The sequence below is a fragment of the Rhinolophus ferrumequinum genome, chromosome 26, assembly GCF_004115265.2.
Source record: "Rhinolophus ferrumequinum isolate MPI-CBG mRhiFer1 chromosome 26, mRhiFer1_v1.p, whole genome shotgun sequence".
NCBI lineage: Eukaryota > Metazoa > Chordata > Mammalia > Chiroptera > Rhinolophidae > Rhinolophus > Rhinolophus ferrumequinum.
In genome coordinates this window covers 798,088-813,162 of record NC_046309.1, presented here as the reverse complement: position 1 = coordinate 813,162, position 15,075 = coordinate 798,088, and the positions used below count along the sequence as shown (strand labels likewise).

Below are 15,075 nucleotides of genomic sequence, written 5' to 3'. Positions count from 1 at the left end.
GGCCTTTGTGACTGGCTCCCGTCACTTACTGTTGCTGGTGTCAGTGCTTCATTTCTTTTTCTGGCTGAATGATGTCCTATCGTGTGGATGTGCCACATTTTATCCACTGATGGATGTTCGGGGCTGTTCTGAATAACACTGCTATGAACATTGACGTACAACACACAAACTATTTACGATGGGTTGACAACATCTGGTATTTGCTGCCACCATTATGAGGATGGGCAGAGGTGGAGGTACACATGGCCTCGGTGGCCACAAGGTGACACTTCCTGAAGCTGGTGGTAGGGACATGGGCGTTTGCCATGCTGTTCTGTCTACGTTTATGGGCAAATGTTCCCATAATTTATGAAACTCATTTTAGTGCATACAGACAAATCTAGGATATTCCAAGTCATATTTGTTACCATCTCTCATTTTATTAGATTTTAAAGTAACCAACTGTGTTTATCTAATTTATGTTTGATTTTCAGACAAGTGTGTCTCTTTCACAGGGGAGAGCATCTTTTCTGTGATTCTTTTTTTTTTTAAATACACATACACTCACTGACATACCAACACATTCTTACACAATTTTTTTTTTAACAGTTTATTGGGGAAGGAGAACAGGACTTTTTATTGGGGGACAGTGGTACTTCCAGGACTTTTCCAAGTCAAGTTGTCCTTTCAATCTTAGCTGTGGAGGGTGCAGCTCAGCTCCAGGTCCAGTTGCCATTGCTAGTTGCAGGGGGCGCAGCCCACCATCCCTTGCAGGAGTCGAACCGGCAACCATGTGGTTGAGAGGACGCGCTCCAATCAGCTGCGCCATCTGGCCACCCGGGAGCTGAGCAGTAGCTCATTGACTTCATTCTAGTTGTGGAGGGTGCAGCTCGCTGGCCCATGTGAGAATCGAACCGGCAGCCCCATTGCCCAGAGCTCGCGCTCTGACCACCTGAGCCACCCGTCTGCCCTTCTACAACTCTTACGTACTCATAGATCGATAATCTTGTCTGAATCTAATAGTTGATTTTAACTACAAAAAATATGGTATCTTTAAACTTTGTAATTGTTGCTCCAAATTTTTGTTATGACTTGGTTTCTGATCCAGGCTCTCAAAGGTCCCCAGCTTCACCAGTTTGAAATTAACTGCATATTAAATAGTTGAATCACCATTGAGAAAGCATCGACCCCCACGGGGTCCTTAACCTACTGCCAGGTCGAAACACGAACATTTCATTATGCTAAACACACATTGAACAGTTTGGATCAGTGCCATTTGGCCTTTTTATATCTCGTTACCTGCTTGTCACCGTGCCTCGTCTTTATTTCCTCATTCATTCATGACATACCCGTGACGCTCTGTGTCCCGGCCACTATGCTATGCATAGGAGGGTTTTTTAAACTATAAGACCATGTATGTTGTAACGAGAGAGGCAGAGGTGATCTGTGCAATGAGATGTGAAGTTTAGTCGTAGCTGACACGGAGGCCCGGGAGGGCTCTCTGGGAGAGACCCTGGATGGGTGAGAAGGAGATCACTTCACTGGGAGGTGAGCAGATTTCGAAGTGGCTGAAGTTCACAGGGCGTGTAGGAGAGGAGTTCGATGGCCGCCAAGGCGTCGGGGTTTCTTCCTGTCGTCGTGGAGAACCGTTTAAGGGCTTGGGCCTTAGAAAGGCTAAGCAAACTCAGAAGGAGAGCCAGTGTTTCGTTGTTGTATTTCCGCGCCTCAGAGTAAGATAGCTAAGCAGGTGCACTTCAGAGCGGGGCAAGTGAGCAACAGGAAAACGTTTGGCCTCCTGTCGCAGGGAGCTGCGGTTTGCTTCTCCAAGTCAGGGCAGTACCTGGGAGCAGCCCGGTGTCCTCTGGGTCAGTTGGTTCCAGGATTCGGAGACGCTGTGACTTCCCCTGCAATCTTCATTTGTCAAATCATGTTCTGTAGGTGAGTGTCTTAAGCGAAGTAGATTTTATGTGAGTCGGGCGTGGGGGGCGCAGGCAGGACGTCATTATACCAACTCTCCATCCCCCTCCCCAGCCCCGACACCCACCACTCCACTTCCTGTCACTGTGAGTCTGACGACTCTAGGCCCTCATATGAGTGGACTCACACTGCTTGTCCTTTTGTGACTGGTTCATTTCACTGCGCAGGAAGTCCTTAGGGTCCATCCACGTCATAGCCTGTGTCAGAATGTATTCCTTTTTAAGGCTGAGTAATACCCCATTGCGTGTATGTGTCACATTGGTTTATTCATTCGTCTCTCAGTGGACAGCAGAGTTGTTTCAGCTCATGAATAATGCCATGAAGTGGAACTGTTGGCTCATGTGGCAGTTCTGTTTATCTTTTTGAGGACCCTCCACACTTTTCCTAGTGGCTACACCATTTTCCCCCACCAGCAGTGCATGGCAGGTCGGTTTCTCCACATCCTTCCAACACTCATTTTCTGTTTTCTTCTCTCTGTCCCTCCCTCCCTCAGTGCTGTGCTGTAATACTGAGAGTTCTTCACGAAAACTAAGATATGTAGCATGTTTTCCTGGCGCCCTCCCTAGAGTGCAGGACTGTTCTGTGGTTTCTACATGGCAATGATGTCTTCAAAACTAAAATAAAAAACACACAAAGGTTATACAGGCTAGTGTCTAAACTTTCTGGATGTTTTTTAAATGATCATCTTTGTGGTACTTCAGTTTTCTGTCTGTTTCTTAATCTTTAAAGCTCCCTATTTCAGAAATAGGTATGGATTAAATCCTAGGTAGGAATAAAGGAAATGATACTGCCTCAGGCGTCCGACGCTCCCAGCACTTGGTCATCTCTAGGCATTTTTGAGAACAGACATCGACACTGTAAGATAGAGTAAGAGTGAGGAATACAGAGCTGTTTTATTTGGTTGCAACTTATGTGGTTGCTTTTGTTTCAGCCTCTTCTTCTGTCCCGTAGAGCTGAAGCTTCAACAGTGCAAAGTTCAGTTGTTCTTTGAAAGATGAGGTTTGTTCCGAAGGAAATTTCGGACATTCACAGCGGCGCTGCTGCCCCGCTCCACCTGTGGTGATTTCAGAACGGCGTAGAGGCTCTGGGGCGGTCAGGTCATAACGAACCATGCAGGCTTTGCTAATGGAGCGTTCCCCACTTTTCTTTCAGAAATAGATGGTAATAGTGAGATGTCGCCTGGGGAAGAGTTCCATTAAAGCGCCACCAATAATATTGGAATCTGTTAAAAGGAAAAGTGTACAGGGAAGATGTTCCAATTAGTCATAGAAATGCCCCCTGAGCAAAGAGGTTACAGATGATAATGTGCACGAATAATTATACTAAAGAGTCCAACTGGGAAATTTAAGAAAGTCACTGGTAAAGCAACTAATTTGGGGGTCAATCTTACAGATTTCTGTAGAAATGGATATAGAAACGTGGTCCTCTGTACAGCTTTAAATTTATAAAATATCATGACTTAAAGGTCTGTAATATGCAAATACTTCATTATGTTGGCAGGTTGTGTTAATTAATCTTCCCTTTTAAAATAATGGTTTTGCTCTCAAATTTGTTTCTTCAGGGTAATCAATATGGCTGTTTGTTAGCTGGCTTAAAAACAGAACGTGGAATTTTAGACTACTAATTTATATCCACATCTCCCTTGAGGAAATGCTCAGAGTTTAAGATGGACCCATAAATAATCATCTGTTATGTAGAAAAGCATTGAACTTGAGTCATGAGACCTTGGTTCCGGTCCTGGTGTTGCTGCTTTGCTGTGTGACCTTGGGCCAGTCGAAGAAGACTTCCTTGTCTTCAAAAGGGGCGGAAGTTGCTGGAAGTATAGACGCAGTCTGTGTGTGAGGGGAGGCCCGTGCCCGAGGGGAGGCCCCTGTCTTCTGTGGTGCTGGAACCTGCCAACTTTCGGAAGTGGCTGGGAGCGTGGCTCTTGCTGTAGCTCCTGTTGAAAGATTTCAGAATGCCCTGAAAACCCACGTCCTGGGACAGTGTGACAGGATTTTAAACCTAGGTAGTTGTTTAGGAGTTTAAACGCCCACAGTGTAACCGCTTTAACAACACTAGAAATGTCAGTGCTGTCTGCTTAGGCAGGTGGGGGGCTTTGGGGTCCTTTACTGGTCGCTTCTTGGGCCCTGCGTCTCCCACATCACACAGTAAGTACATCATCATTTGTTACCTGCGTTAATCCACTTAAGGGGTGGGTGCTGCTTTATACATCGAAACAGCACCAGCCAGGCCAGGGGACAGATGGCCTGTCAGTAGAGAACCACACGGCGCCCCCAGAGGGGCTGGGGTTTGGAGCCCTTTCTGAGACCGTGGTTCAGCAGTGAGAACGTGAATTAGTGAGAGCGAGATGTCATCTGGAAATGCAGAATTGAAAGAAGCACTGTGATAAAGCTGCATGATTTTCATAACGTGAGGTGGCCATGTAACCATCAGACTTAGCATGATTTAAGGGAAGTTCATGAGCAGATTTTAGGATAGCCTTTCTGTAAAGTGGGGAAAAATCCGGGAAGCTGTTACCCAGCAGGACCGGTGTAGTCTTTCTACTCTTGGACTGGAACAGCTACCAGGATAAGTGAGGGCTCCGAAGAAAATCACATGGGGGCTATTAATAGTTTCCCTGTCGTCCACAATCTGACAGCCCCAAAATGTTTGCCACCTGCGTGGCAGGTACGTGAAGCCTGTTCCGGGATGTCACTCGGTTCCCACTAGCAGCAGTCCCCTTACTAAGTCACTCTGGAAGGTCTGCGCTTACTTAATATGTATTTATTTCATATTTCTCTAGGCCCAGGCCTGGGTAGTTTCATTCGAATGCATCACGAATGCCTCTCTCTGTTTAAGTACTAGTAAACAGCAGTTTCAGAAGTACACTCCTGTACATAGCTTACAAGTTTATAGTTGTCCGAGGCGTTTTGTCAGTCAGCTTGTTTTTGTCAGCTTACCTAGTTGCAAGTCCAAGTAGGCAAAGGAGATGTCATTATTTTACTAATGACAAAAGGGGACATAATATGTGTGTGGCCACACATCAGAGAGGAGCAGGAACCAGCAGGTGCCTCTGGGACCACAGTGCTTGCCCACGGATACGCTGGCCATGTCCGCAGGGCTTATTTCTGACCCGGCCCGGGCCCTGCAAGGGCTGAGCATGGTCACGTGATGACCAGATAGGCAGACGTGGACTGGCCAGTTACCGCTGATCATCCCCATGCCTGTGAGTCACAGGAAAGTACTTCACAGTGGTAGTAACGCCACGGAAACACAGAGAGACATGGACTCCGCTGTGTGTGCCAGTGTGAGCCGTCGTTTTCCTTCAGCCTTAATCCCTTAAGCTGCGTTTTCTCCAACGTGAATCCATCTGACTCGTGCTGATCATTTGGTCCACGTCTTTGCCCACTGTGATTTCTGGTTTTCTTTCCTGGAAGCGCCATGATTTCACGTGGCCTCAGTGCTTAGTACTTCGGAGAAAGCAGGGTGAGTGCTCTTCTAGACAGAGTGAGATGCCGAGCTGTGGCCCATTCGGGCACATTCAAGTGGGTGCCGGGTGTGTGCTGGGCGTGCTTTCCACTGTTTACCCTGCAGTGGTTTTCATGTTCACAGGTGGTGGAGCTGAAGTTTGGCGGGAAGGACATCCCTGTCACCAGCGCCAACCGCATCGCATACATCCACTTGGTGGCAGACTACAGGCTGAACCGGCAGATCCGGCAGCACTGCCTGGCCTTCCGGCAGGGCCTGGCCAACGTGGTCAGCTTGGAGTGGCTGCGGATGTTCGACCAGCAGGAGATCCAGGTTTGCTGCCAGCCTGCCCCTGCCTCAAAAGGCTCGCTTCACATCTGCCTCCACCCTCATGAACTGAACCTTTTTTTCAGGTGTTAATTTCTGGTGCACAAGTTCCCATAAGTCTGGAGGACCTGAAATCTTTTACAAACTACTCAGGTATGTTATCACTACTGGTTACTTATTCCTGAAGCTGGTATCGGAGGCCTGTTTCCAAAGTAATTTTTCATAGATTTTCTTGTATAGGTAGCACATTTTTAACTACATGGGTTCAAAACCCAGAATGTGTAATGAGGCCCACAGTGAAGGTCCTTCTCCTGACTTTCCGTCTGCCCCGTCTCCCTCCCCGCCCACTGGGAAACTGGACTTCCTCAAAATTAAAGCCTTTGTGCGTCAAAAGACCATTAAGAAAATGAAAAGACAAGCCACACATTGGGAAAAACTATCTGAAAGTAATACATCTGATAGTGGATTGTGTCTACAACATGTAAAGGACTCTTGCAACTCCGATAGACAAACAACTGAATTTAAAAATGAGCAAAAAAAATTTTAACTTAAGAAGATACAGATAAATGGTCAGTAAGCAAATAAGCACATGAACAGATATTTAACACCATTAATCATTAGGGAAATGGAAATTAGATCCTAATGCTATACCACTACACACCCACTAGAAATACTGTAATCAAAAAGATAGACAACAGCAGGAGTGAGTGAGTATGCGGAGAAATTGGAACTCTCTTGACTAGTGGGAATGTAAAATGGTAGAGTCTCTGGAAAAGTTTACAGTTATTTAAAAAGTTAACTGTAGAACAGCTGAGTTTTTGCAACAGAATGGGACTGTACCCGTACCTCACACCATATATAAAAAATTAACTCAAAATGGATCAACAACCATATATAAGAGCTAAAACTATAAACTTCTTAGGAGAAAACAGGAATAAAGCTCCATGGCCTTTGGATTTGGCAATGAATTCTTAGATATGATATCAAAAGCACAACTAATGAAAGAAAAACCATACTTCATCAAAATTTGTGCATCAAGACATTGTCAAGAAAGTGAAAAGACAACCTGTAGAATGGGAGAAAATAGTTGGAAATCATAATTGATAAGGGTCTGGTATCCAGAATACATAAAGAACTCTTAAAACTCAACAACAAAAAGACAACCCAGTTCAAAAATGGGCAAAGGACTTTAATAGACATTTCTCCACAGAAAATATACAAATAACCAGTAAGCTCAATATCACTAATCATTAGGGAAATGCAGATTGCAGATCCAAACCACAGCAAGGCATACATGACATCCTTTAGGTGGCTGTCACACACACACATGCACACAGAAAACAACACATGTTGGTGCAGATGTGGAGAAATTGGAGCCCTCTTGCATTGCGGGTGGGTATGTAAAATGGCCACTATGGAAAACGGTTTGGTAGCTCCCCGAAAAGCTAAACATGGAATTGCTGCATGACTAGCAGTTGTACTCCTGGGCATATAGCCAAAGGGGTTGGAAGCAGGGACTGGAACAGACATTTGCGTACCTGTGTTCATGCAACCAAGAAGTAGAAATGACCCAACATCCATCTACAATGAAAGGATAAACAAAATGTGGTCTGTACATGCAGGGAACATTAAGTGTTAAAAAGAAAAGAATTTCAAGTACATGTTACAACATGGATGAATATGGAAAACATTATGTTAGATGAAATAAGCCAGACACACACTAAAGGACATACATTGTGTGATTCCACTCACGTGAAATACCTGGACAAGCAGAACCCAGACGCTGAGAGCAGAAGAGCAGCTACCGGGCGGGGCAGGGGGTGGGGACTTGCTGTTGGGCTGGCAGAGAGTTGGTTGGAAAGAACGGTGACAGCTGCACAGCAGTGTGAACATATGTAATGCCTCTGAACTGGATGCTTACAAATGGCTTAAATGGTGAAATTATGTTATTTAAAAACATGAAACCGACCTAGACTCCTGCTGTGTTCAACGCTGTTCCCCCACCTTTCGTCCAAGGTAACTTTGAAAAGTCTTTGGCGCTGGGCTGAGGTGAAGTCGCATAGCTCGTGGGTATGGTTTTGCTTCGGTGGCATCTGCAAGAGCACACTCCAGAAACAGACCAGGGCGTGGCTGTCTGGGTGGGCGGAAGTGGGCTGTGGGGACAGCTGCAAACCCTCTCAACTCAAGCCGCTTGCACGTGTGCATATTAAACGTGTATCAGTGTGTGCGTGTCCCCCATCTACAGTTAATTCATATTGCTCTAAACTTGAACTTGAATGTCTTTGTAAAGGCAAATAATACCTAAGGTCACATTGGCCCCACTACCAAGTCATGAGTTTAAGAAAATGGGATCAATCCGGTCTCGCCTTTGCCAAGAAATTGTCTTGGGATGTTTGCATTACCCTATCTACACTGAAAGCTTCTACCTTTAATGATCTGAGCTATTCCAGTAAATAGGTTTAAAATATTATCATATTCATTTTGGTGCCAATTAATGCACTTAAGATATTTTATTGATGTTATTTCTGTGGTATATTAACAATGAGGGAACAATATATAGCGATTATTTCAGTTTTAGGAAGCACTTAAGTAGATGAAAAGCTGTAAGTAGCAGACATTACACTTCAGAATAGTGGTCTAATCATGTGCTGGGTTGGTTGTCAGCCATGGTCTGTACCTCATGTCAGGACAGACAGGTGATAAAGCAAACTAGACACTGAGGTCACGTTGCCAAAATAACCAGCTCTAGTAGAGATAAAAATCCCAAGTCGCCCATTTTTCGATGTGTGACCATCAGGTAAGTCCTGTTACTTAGGGTCTGCTGCTCACCACAGGTTGATTTTAACTCCCAGCAGAGCTCTAAAAAATCAGACCCCTTTGCAGCATTGTTTCCTGCCAGGGCGCCTTGTAAATGCAAGGCGTCCCCATTCTGGCCTTGGGTGCTCTGGTACCTCTGTACTTGGCTTTCATCCCAGGAACAGCACGAGAGGTGTTCTTTAGATGTGGCTTCCAGCCATGAACCCCGCCTGTCACCGTGCCGGACACGACAGGAATGGGCCGCCTGTACGTCTGAGCCTTATTGCCATCCTGCTTTGGCACGTAGCTTATTTTTACTAAAACGTGCTCATTGTGTCACAGGAGGCTATTCTGCTGACCATCCTGTCATCAAAGTCTTCTGGCGAGTTGTGGAAGGGTTCACGGATGAAGAAAAGCGGAAACTGCTCAAGTTTGTCACCAGCTGCTCCCGACCCCCACTCTTGGGGTTTAAGGTACACGACTTCTGGGCCATGTCCTAGGAAGAAAGGCAGCAGGCTGTCAGGTGTGGTCACGTGAAGTACATGGCACACACTGTTTCCGGAGAGTCAGGTTTACAGTGGGGTGCTTTGGAACCACGGTGGTTATGTTCACTCCGTGTTTAGCTACGTTAACGTATGTAGCGGGGTCAGTGAGGTGCCGCTTCTGTCCTCTCTTACGTGTGCAGGATCACCTGCGATGTCATGCTCGCACACGGTGGTGGTGATGGCCTGTGATGGTCTGCGTCTGCCCCGCTGACTAACGTCAGTTCCCCTCCTCCCCGTCTGTCACCATCTTGGGCCATTGTCACTACCGAGCTGAGCAGAACACAGGCTCAGAGTGGGACAGAGTGTGTGTGAGCAGAGAGGTGGGAACTGCAACACGTGTCCTCCTGGGGGCTCGCTGTCTCTCTTTTTATCTTGTACCTTTCTGATCGTTAATGCTGATCTCATATAATTTGACTTAATATTTTTAGTGGTTAAAATTGGTCGAAGCACAGTTAGTGTTCCCCTTACTCATTGTAAATTAAAATAAAGCAACATTAATAGTTTAAAGATACAGTGGTGTTGGTAATACAGTGACGTTAGATGACCTTGTGAAACTTCAGGTAGGTCACTCCAGCAACCTTTGAAGATGAGTTAAACATGAGGTATTCTTTTCCTGAACTTTTTACTTTGGAATTATTTAAACTGTATAGAAAAGTTGCAAGAATTCAACAAAGAACATCTTAACCCAGGATTGCCAATTGTTAACCTTTTGCCACATTTGTGTTCTTACTCTGTTTCTTTTCTGAATCATGTGAGAGTAAGTTGAAGACCTCCTGTTCCTTGTACCTGTTTCCTAAAATACAAATACTCGTACGTAACCACAGTTAAATGATCCAAATGGCCACGGTGAGACTGGTGTTATCTCACCGAGCGGCTTGCAGAGTGTGGGCTGGGACCGCAGCCTCACGTCCCTGAGACCTGGTTAGAAATGAGCCTCTTCAGCCTCACCCTGCCCCCTGTCTCAGACCCCAGGAGTGGGCTCAGCACTCCTGCTACCCCACCCTCCAGGGCGTGGGGTGCACTGAGGCCATACCCGCTGTCCCTCAGCATCCCTCACACAGTGTGTGTCCCCACTGCGGGGTCCACACCAGGGCCACACATCACAATTAGCTGTCACGTCTCTTCAGTTCCTGTTGGTCTGTGTCGTGGACGTTTTCAGTGGATGCAGGCAAGTTATCCTGAGAATGTTCCTCGTTGTTGGAGCAATCCCACTCCTCCGAATGTACAGTAGTCAGGACAGATGACGACACATGCTCACACCGCACTCCTGCAGCCGTTGCGCACAGGATGGTTCGTGACGGCCCAAACCTGGGACTAGCTCAGATGTCCATCAGGTGGTAGTGGCTAAACACAGTGGTGTGCCCACACTGTGGGCAGGTGCAGAAATCAGAGGGAGCCCGAGTCCTCTGTCCCCTGCATGCGTGGACACTGTGAGCCCGCGTTGTGCTGAGAGCAAGGCGGGCGGTAAAGACTGCACGCGTTCCAATCCATGCGTGTGAGGTATCTTCAGAAGGCACGTTAGTAGATGAGCAGGCCAGTGATGCCCAGGGCTGGGCTGGGAGCAGGGTCTTTGCGGGGAGGCGACATTCCGACTGGATTGTGGGAGTGGTTTGGTTGCACAATGCCCTAAGTTGACGAAATTCATAGAACTGTGCATTTAAATGGACAGATCTCACAGTATGTAAATTACACCTCATTTAAGCTGTTTTTAAAAACTGACATCGGCAATGTCGTACCATATCCCGGGAAATGCCACTGGAACTAGGGCAGGGAGTAGGGCAGGTGCTGAGGTCGTTTTCCATGGCAGGCAGATCTCGACTGTCACGTGTCAGAGCAGTGAGGAATAAAGACATGAACGTAACCTACTAGCGAACAGAATTGCTCAGTGATCTTAGCAGAACTAAAATCACTTCTCTAGCCTCCATATCAGAGGGAGAAAACAAGCGTGCAGCACAAGACGGACAGAACCAACCGTGTTGGCCAGAAACAGAAACAAGTTAACATTAAGAATCACAGGATAGAAAGCATGCGCGTGGGAGAAGGCTGAGCTGGCACAGAATATTAAAGGAATAAGACGGGCTGGGTGCAGCCTGTGCAGGCGACTTGTAGATTCGGTGATGCTTCTGTCCTGGTGCGCCAGCCCCCGCCCCCGGCACACGTGGGTCCACTGCACAGCCTCACACACTGGCTGCAGACCCGCCTGGAGGCAGCAGGGCTTTGCTTTTGGTTCCTTGGGCATGTGGTGAAGTCTGGGGATGCTGCTGTTCTGGGATCTGGGGTTCAGGAAGAATGCAGGTGAAATGTGCAAATGGCACAGATAAAGGGAGTAACTAAACGGCGGTCTGCGGAACGATTCTTACCGGTTAGTGACATAAACAGTCATAGCAAATCTTATACATTAAGATTTTACCATTAGGCAATTTTATTAGTAAAATTTATTATGAGCAACAAGGCTTCTAGCATCTTCCACCAAGCTTAAAAGTAAGAACCTGAAGCATCTTGTTTCTAGAAGAGAAGTTTGGAGGACCTACTCCCATCCACACTGGGTGGAAAGCGCACAGGTTTCCGCCGGCTTCTGGGGAGTTCGTTCAAGCCAGTGATGTTCACTGCAGTAGAAATTAGGGGTCTTGCTGGAAGGGGTCGGTTCCCGACTTTGGGCAGCCAGAGGAGGAGCGGGCGGGCGGGCAAGGCTGTCTGGGCCTAGAAGTGCCTAGGACGCCCTTCCCTGAGCAGGGGTGTCCGGGCTGGGAAGAAAGGAGACTTGAGGGGTCGACCTTAGTTTTTAAAATCCCAAGTAGAGTCACAGTGGAAATCTCCTCTTCCCTGTTGATCGCCCTGTACCGTCACAATTGAGTTATCATCCTACCATGAAGAATACTTTTTTGGAAGCCATGAGACATTCTTCCTATTTTAGATTTTTTTCAATGATCTAAAATATATTCAATGTGAAATCTAATTAAGAGTTTTCAAATGTTTTTGCAATTGTCAGGTTAAGACTCCAGATTTGGAAAAATCACCTTAATATGTATGCTTTCCAGTTAGTTGAGCGTGCACACTGAAAGGGCTGGCAGACTTCAGATTTAAAAGAGGAGACTGTCTTTGAGTAGAAGTTCCATAAGTAGCAGGCAGCATGCATAATTTAAAAGTTATGAAACTCCTTAGTGCCAGATTATCGGAGAAGAATAACATCTGCTAAAGCTAATTAAAGTTTAATATGGTTAATGAATGTGATTGTTACAGACAAAAAAATCATTAAAGTGCTGTAGAAAATTGTTAAGTTGCCATCAGGCCACATAATAAATTGATGATTTTTCTCACTCTGAATTAATGCAAATTCCCGTTGTACTCTGTTGAATTATACATGAAATGGTGCCCTTGACTCAGATTTCAATAAAGAACTTCATTTTTTTTACTTTTAAGACTCAAAGTAGGAAATTCAATTAGCATTATGAAAGAAACACTAAAATGTGACATTTAACTGCAAAATATATTTCAAGCTTTCCATTTCCCCAATCAGTTGACCATTTACCCAGTGCTCACTGGCCCTTCCTTCAGAGCCTTTTCTATTTCAAAAATGTGATGGTTTTATTTTACTTTACTCAAGCATTTGAGAGAATTATTGTCTTCAGTGTACTCAGAATGCTAAATAATAGATGTTGTTTCTGTTTCTCTTTTGGTTCCTGTTCTAAATTTTCATGAGATATTTCAAGTAGTGTATAAACTATAAATAGAAGAAAAGACAGTGGTTTTGTAGTCTGTATTACAGGCCACCTGTCGTTTAAATGAGGTTTAAATTTTAACAGTAAAGAGAGGTACAAAGATTGATTAAAAAGCATATAAGTCTCTTTATTCAGCACTTTGTGGGCTTCACCCACAGATGAAAGAAAATGCAGCAGAAGTGTGCCTGCCACGCTTGGTAACGTGGCATAGATGGTCCAGATGTCCCTGTCACACAGGAACATGGCTCCACTTTGGTTCTCTAGCTCCCACTTCACTGGTGAGTGGGTAATTATTTCCTATACTGTTTGAGTAGTTTCCCTGTAACAAAATTAATGTTTTCACTATAGAAAATCGGAATTGTGGTTGAGTGTCAGGAATTCCGACTAAAAGAGCTGTAACGTCTCCCATCCAGACCACTGGCGCGTTTGCACGTCTCGCGTCCATGTGGGTGTGTTTGTGCAGAGGATAGGGTTTCGGCGTAACGGAGCCATTGTGCTCACGCCGGCGCGCGCCCGCTCTTGCAGGAGCTGTACCCCGCCTTCTGCATCCATCATGGCGGTTCAGACCTGGAGCGGCTCCCCACGGCCAGCACGTGCATGAACCTGCTGAAGCTCCCCGAGTTCCCGGACGAGGCGCTGCTGCGCAGCAAGCTGCTCTACGCCATCGAGTGCGCCGCGGGCTTCGAGCTCAGCTGAGCCCACAGGCTCGCCCCCGCCACTGCGTGAGTAGCACCTGGGCGGCCCCTCCGAGCGCTCAGGCTGCACCCCCAAGCTCTCCCAGGCCCCCGCCCGTCACCCCCTCCTCCATCTTTCACATGGTTTGTTAAGACGTGCTCACTTATGTAGACGGACATCACTTTTCAGATAACTTAAAGTGACAAATGTCATGTGCCATGTGGCTAAGTTAGTAATTTTGCCAAGAAGAGCACAGTTTGAAGACTGGTGGCAGCTCGGTGAAATTAACCAAAGATGCAGCTCTGGCTTTGCCAGTGGGTTCCAGGCTGGGGGGCGGCTGCGGGCTCGGCCTGGCCCTCGGCCTGCAGAGTCGGCTCTGAGAGCTGCAGATGCTGACTCCCAGGGCCTGGCTTCTCCTGCAGTTGAATTGTTTACAAGCCTAATTATCAAAACTGAAGGCGTTTTCTTCCTGCTGCCTTTTCCCAAAGCGGTTAGGTTTGGAGGAGAGCTAGAACGATTGTATTTGGTTGTGCTTTTTAAGCCATTTCCCCACCATAGGACTAGCATGCTTGTGTTCGGTATCCCATTGACCTGCATCATGGTGGTTGGGGTATTACTGCGTGTGGGGGTATGTGAGGTGGGTACTTCATTCTTGTTCCATTTCTGTCTCCACTTGGTGCCTGGAGGGCGTTCGAGGAGGGGAGGGTCTCTGTCTAGTTCCTGTGGCATGTGTGTGACCTACGATACATGATGACTTGGGGAGAATAGACACTGAGCACCGATTCCAGTCACTTGAACCAAAGTGCCGGGCTGCGCCTTTGCCTGCAGACCACTGTGGCCGGGCCTGGGGCCACCTGCCCTCTGCAGCCCGGGCTGACTGGCCGGTCACCTGGATATTGGGGTAACTCACCACGCGTCTGCACCCTCTGCTTCCTCAATGGTGCTGCTTGGAAGGAAGACAGGACAGTCCCCGACTCGTGTCCAGGGGAGGAGTGTTGGAATTCTCTCGTAATAGGCACTTTATCAGGACCTGACGTGTGGCTGGGTGATTTCAGTCTCTGGACACGGAGTGTTTCAGCGCGGCGGCTGTGAGAACAGTGACCTCGGCTGGTGCTGGGGCACGCGAGGTCTCGAGTCTGACTTCTGTCTTCCACGGCCGGCATCTCAGTCACTGGAGCTCTGGGGGCTGTCCTGTTGAATTGGCCAGAACTAGCAATATACTTTTAACTGTGGGGAAACTGAATGACACTTTTAAGACAATGACCATTATCAAAACAAAATGTATAATTTCTTAATTTGAATAATAAATTAAGTGTTTAAATGCTATTTGTAGTCTTGATATACAGAAATAAAATAACTAGGGTTTGTCCTTGGTTTTATTTTTATTTGAGGTTGTTTTATGTCGAGTGTTCCATATCTTCTTGTTAGTTAATTTGTACTTTTTTTTATCAGTATTTTGGAAACATCTGGGACTGAAGAGAAATGGGCAATTACACTTATTTGGGGTTTTTTCCTCAGCTATCCTAAGCTTATTTATTTGTATGTTCTAATGGCTAAATATTTGCATTAAATGTTTTTTTCCCCGAGGTTGTGTTGGAGTCATACCC

The 15,075-nt window shown here is 46.4% G+C and overlaps 1 protein-coding gene across 2 annotated transcripts in view; it reads left to right on the top strand.

The window, feature by feature from the left end:
* The window catches only part of UBE3C (ubiquitin protein ligase E3C), an 83,255-nt gene extending 68,461 nt beyond the window's left edge, over nt 1-14,794 (top strand). For both annotated transcript variants that reach the window (XM_033098803.1, XM_033098804.1), the window contains exons 20-23: nt 5,551-5,739; nt 5,820-5,886; nt 8,872-9,002; nt 13,319-14,794. In XM_033098803.1, coding sequence (XP_032954694.1) covers nt 5,551-5,739; nt 5,820-5,886; nt 8,872-9,002; nt 13,319-13,489 — 558 coding nt within the window. In that variant the 3' untranslated portion in view covers nt 13,490-14,794. The remainder of the gene's footprint in view (nt 1-5,550; nt 5,740-5,819; nt 5,887-8,871; nt 9,003-13,318) is intronic.
* Nucleotides 14,795-15,075: the final 281 nt, after the last annotated feature.